The sequence below is a fragment of the Cephus cinctus genome, unplaced genomic scaffold (assembly GCF_000341935.2).
Source record: "Cephus cinctus unplaced genomic scaffold, Ccin1 Ccin1_scaffold0727, whole genome shotgun sequence".
Classification (NCBI taxonomy): Eukaryota; Metazoa; Arthropoda; class Insecta; order Hymenoptera; family Cephidae; genus Cephus; species Cephus cinctus.
In genome coordinates, this window is record NW_014333343.1 from 237,133 (window position 1) to 242,488 (window position 5,356).

Below are 5,356 nucleotides of genomic sequence, written 5' to 3' on the forward strand. Positions count from 1 at the left end.
TGTTTTAGCAGTAGCAAAGTGCCTTTCGGCTCCAACATTCCTGCCGTATGTAACCCCATAGAATATATATATATACACAGATGTACATACGTAGCTATTTGTGCAATTCCATTTTTTAAAATTATTGTTACCTAATCCTATGAAAAGAATATGTCTAGCGGGTGCATAGGAGGTTTGCATTATCAATGTATACAGGGATGCATAGATATATATGTGATCAAATAAAATACATGGGGTGGTAGCATAGCGTAGCACCCTGGCCCGGTGTTTATCAGTGGCGTGTGATATCACGAGAAGGCACGAAAGCTCACGAACGAATACATATGCTGCTCAGGAAAGTACACTCGGCCTCGAATGGAAGTGAGGGATCAGTGAGATTGTATGGGTCCATGAGGATGGAGTGGAGGGGAGTTCTAGTAGGAGTCAAAGTGGGGCGCGATAATGATGGGAATAGTGGGGAAGCACTAGGAGAAGCACGGTCTGTTCACTACCGCAGTCGCGAAGTGGCAGTGGTGGTGGCGTGAGCTGGTTAGGTAGACGTTATTGGGAGATATAGCGAGAACAGGTAGACGTAATAGGTGGATGCGGAAGCCCCGATAATTATGGCTCACGTATGAGCATGATACGAGTCTACTCGTTATTCGGTCCTCAGGCCCGGCTGCTCATCCGTCTGCTTGACATCCAAAATTGACAGACGGTTCGACGAGCTCCGGTGGCGAGTCAACACCCGAGGAACTGTGAAAAGCCGAAGAACGAAATATAAATCCGAGATCATAGCTATCTCCTCCACGCCTTTTATTTTCTTTTCTACCTTGTTATTCGCGGCTTGGGCTGCGTGATGCGGATTGTGCCGTGTCAGTTTAATCATTACATCAAGGAGGAAGCTGCTCTTGACTGTGATATTCTGAAGATACTGGAGGGAAACAGTATACTGTGGGTGAATACGGAAGTGTGCGAATTACTCCGGGTACCAGTAGTTTGGCCCTTGGTAACAACAGAGCAGTTATTCTCGTGTTTCTAAGGATTCATAATTTCGTAGAGGACGACGATCACCAGGGATTATTTAAATATCCTGGTAGCTCATGTATCTTGGGGACATCAGGATGGCGTTGACGAGCGCGCGAGTCAGCAGCGACGCTCGGCTTCGCCATCGAGTAAATTTCTAGAGTTGCGGAGAGGGGGGGAGAGAGAGAGAGAGAGAGAGAGAGCAGAAGAAAAAAGTATCGTGCGATCCAGTGACTTGAAATCGTAGCGACATACTACCTCATGATCCACACTTTGATTTCTCGCTGCAGTATAGACAGGCGAGACGTGGCAGTAAGGCAGGTAGGGCACGCAGTCAGGTAGACGAATAAATACCAACGTTCCTCGGACAAAGTAGTGATCGAGCCACGAGTCGACAGAATGTCACTTGTAACCTCAAGAGTTTGATCGTTTAGAGTTATTTAGACGAGCTGGAAAATATTTGCGAACAGACGGGCCATGGTGTAAATAAGAGGGAAAATTAGATGAAGTGTCAGTGAGAAGAGTCGTGGATTTGCGATTAAAGAGAAGAGAATGAAAATCTCATCGAATCATCTTGTACCTCCATTCTGTGCCGTGTAATCCTGCTAACGTACTTCACTCTTTGTTTTTTTTATTATATTCGTGCAGAGACGCTCGCCTGTATACGTACCTTGAGTTCGTGTCTCACTCTTCGCCTGGGTTTGTATCCCAGCCAGACGGGTACGCAGACCTGAGGAAGGACGCGGAACGTAAGCGGAAGAGGAAAAAAGGCAAAAGAAGAGAGTAAAAGTGCGAGAGAAGAAGCAGAAGCTTCTCTTCAACGATCCATCCATAAGGCGTCCTACACAACGCATTCATTTTTATTCCTTCGCAACGATCTTGACGCAACACGCACCCGTAACCACTTGACACACCACTCGGTCACGATTTTATTCCGTCGCCTTGAAATTTTTACGATACGATCTTGTACATTCCTCTTCTGAAGTGTACTCTACATTGTCAGTGTTATCATAAGCGTCATTATCGTCGTTATTATCATCACCAACGTCGTCTACGTTGCTTTTGATATAGTCGTCGTTGGTCAGAAACGGAAGGTGCTCTTGCCCGAAATAAACAGCTTGGAAATACATGGCATCAAAGCGACCACCGTGAACAAGAGGAAGGCAGTGTCGCGGAATCGTGTGGTGATCGTCGTCGTGAAGGTGTTAGTGAAAGTGTTAGTTGTGGCGGTGACGGTGGTGCTGGTGGTAGTGCCGAGTGACGTAAAATCAGTAAACTATGCTGAAGTTTTTAACGCACAAGCTAAGAACTCACTCGCTGAACGAGGATCCAAATCAGGAGAAGGTTTGTATATATTTCTAAGTTTCTCAATGCTCGACACTCTCAACAACAACACTAGAGCGCAGTTAGTGAACACTTCTATGACGAAAGTCATAGAAAAATTTGAATCTTAATTCATACGCATCTTCCGTTCGAAGTGAAACCAACTTCGTGCTACTTTAATATCATTAAATCAATAACATCGAAACAGGAATTTCAATTGAAAATTCGGAGGTAAACTCTCAGTGCCTGATAACCTTTCTCATGCTGTACGAAGGTCAGCATCGTGATTTAAAATGGTGGCGGTCGTACCGTAATAAACATAATACCAAGCGTCGTTCCTCTTCGTTTCTTTCCAGTAGCCTAACATCTCCAACACAAACTGTCTTTTCCTCGATTAAAGTATATTTTCATTTATCCCCATTCCTTCATCAATATAAATATTTTACACGTGTATTGGATCCTAATCGTTCGTCCGTCATTGTCATTACCATCCAATCACAAAAGTGACGTGTCCCTATCGAAGAGGTTATGTCCCACGTAGAATCAAACAGAGGTAGATCGTTTTACCAAAGCATGCGATGCATCAGGTAGATGACTTGCGACTTATCGGGAATTTCCTCCTCGCAGTCGGTAATACGACCTTGCACGAGCTGTAAGGTACAGTCGATCCACGATTAAAACCTAACGTTTAGGACACTCTCCTGTTGAAAAGTCATAGGCGGATCGTTCGTCAAAACAAATTTTACTCGCGAACGAATTTATAGATAACGCATTGTTACCGTGTCGGTGCCACTTCGTTTCTGTCGAATTTATACAAAGAAGCATCATCGAGAGCAATGGAAAGTTCGTCGCAGGACGCAGAATCGAGCTGGCAATTTTTCTCTTCGCCAGGAATCTCTGTCTCTCTTTCACTGGAAGCGGAACGTTCGCCAGGCCGCCACGATGTTTTTAGGTGGGTTCGTAGAGTAGTCGCCCGAGTCGACGTACGCTATAGGTGTAATACGTAACGGTCGGCAAGGGTCGGGCGCGTTTTACGGCAAGATTTCTTCTTCCTTTTTTTTTCCATGAGTAATTCCACGCGAAATCGGGAAGCTTTACCTCTCTGTCATTGTATTCTTAGCGTCACAGTCTCTCTCTTTTATCTCACTCATCCCTCTCCTCCGAAAGATAGGAATGCACGCGTGTCGCCATAAAACTCTCCTCCACGGGCACAGGCGTATAGGACAATAGCAGACACCAAGGCGTTATTGCAACAATGTCAGCTACGCCATAGCGAGGAAGCCTTCGTTTAAATGAGTGTTTCTCTTTTTTGTTTTCAGACGGACGACGATCACGACTCTGGCACCGAGTCTGACGACGAGTTTCAGGATGGCACGGGTATCGGCGACGAGCCGTCCAGTCGTAAGTGTACCTTTTATCGCGTTTCTAATAACATTTATCGTTACGTCACTATTGTAACGATGTGATCGACGTTATCTCGCCGCTCGCTAAATCATATATATGTATATACATATACCAAGATCACACGTATAAAGTCGCATGGCTAACTGTATATCTATATATATTATATGACGGGGGAGAAGGCCCTATATGCAAGTTCAGACACGCGCGTACTCCGTAACAAGGCAGTCTGATCTAGTATGTTATGTACGTATACAAAAGGGGTACTTGATCTCGTATATGCTGCCTATGTACTTGCATTACGTTATAGATGAAACAATGCTCTAATCTATCCGATACTTTTGGCTAATCGGATACGATCTTTGGTCTATGTAGTAGTACGTTTTTCCTTGCTTCTCGCGTAGTAAGTTGGTAGGGCTGTTTTAAAAATGATTTTTTTATCTCTCGTGAAAAAAATAAATAAATACAAGCAACTAAGTTAAAGGTTAGTGACGGTACAATTTTTGTTTCATTGATTCGTATCGTGTCATTTTACCACAGCCAATGGACGCTCAGTGTAATTGCGAATTGGCCAAGAGTACAAGACACAAAGAGTCCCGTTAAAGCTGAAACGACTATAGCCGCAATTCGGTAACGTCGTAACCTATAAAAATTAGACTGTTCGACGATTCAACAATATTATTACACAGAAAGCTCATTTATCACTCCGATCAAGATCGATATAAAACTAATATCGAATATTGATTAAATCGCGCGTAACCGGCGTGGTATCCTGAAAAAAGCTTGTAGGTAATAAAAAAAAAAGGCAGGCTTCGTTTCTGGCGTCAAGTAGCAATCGCAACGAGATACACTAGGTGGCGCTTATACACGGTGTATATATTTATACAAAGACGTAGACTATTACGAGTAATTTTATTATGCCATAACGATATCTATAAGTAACAGCCACGACCTAGGATCGTTAAATGTGACGTGTCTTTAAGTTCACCGAGAAAATAGCCCCTTTTGCACAAGTGCCACAGTCATTGTACTTCAATCGTCGTAGCAAATGACGATCAACCTCTCGCGCAATCTCACGTACGAATGGAGTGACGCTACCGAGGAGCGCGCGACCCACTGTAAACGAATAGCGATAACAAAGAGCCGAGTGACGTAATAATTTTAATAGAGATATTTGCGTAAAAATTTATTAAGAATTTTTTCCCGTAAAAAGCCCTTTTACGGAGTCAACGGTAAAATTCGCATATCCCATTAGTCTCGCAGGTAACGATCGCTTAACGCTGATCGGATTATCTGGACCAAAGGAACGCGAGGTCCATTTACTTTGCCCTTTGCGTTTACTGCCACTCGCTTTCCAGTCATACATATTCCGTAAGTCGTCTCGTACGGTTTTAAATGGGGCGCGCGGCTTAATCGAATTACGTTCCTCGTCGGGTCAGTCCAACGGCGTTCGCTCGTGTATCCTCCAGATAAATATTCACTTCCGATAATAGATTGCACGGGACCGTGGTTCGTGAATGATTTGCAAGCATTATATACATATATATTATATTACTGTTATAGACGATGGCAACGAGGTCGACGTCGTTATGCGCTTTCGGAGGAATCCGAGTTTTCGCGTGGGGGG

The 5,356-nt window shown here is 44.0% G+C and overlaps 1 protein-coding gene across 1 annotated transcript in view; it reads left to right on the top strand.

Moving 5' to 3' along the window:
• Nucleotides 1–415: 415 nt before the first annotated feature.
• The window catches only part of LOC107270347 (putative uncharacterized protein DDB_G0291608), a 36,240-nt gene continuing 31,299 nt past the window's right edge, over nt 416–5,356 (top strand). Inside the window, exons 1-2 of the mRNA XM_015745279.2 lie at nt 416–2,349; nt 3,648–3,729. Of these exons, the coding sequence (XP_015600765.1) occupies nt 2,284–2,349; nt 3,648–3,729 (148 nt within the window). The 5' untranslated portion in view covers nt 416–2,283. The remainder of the gene's footprint in view (nt 2,350–3,647; nt 3,730–5,356) is intronic.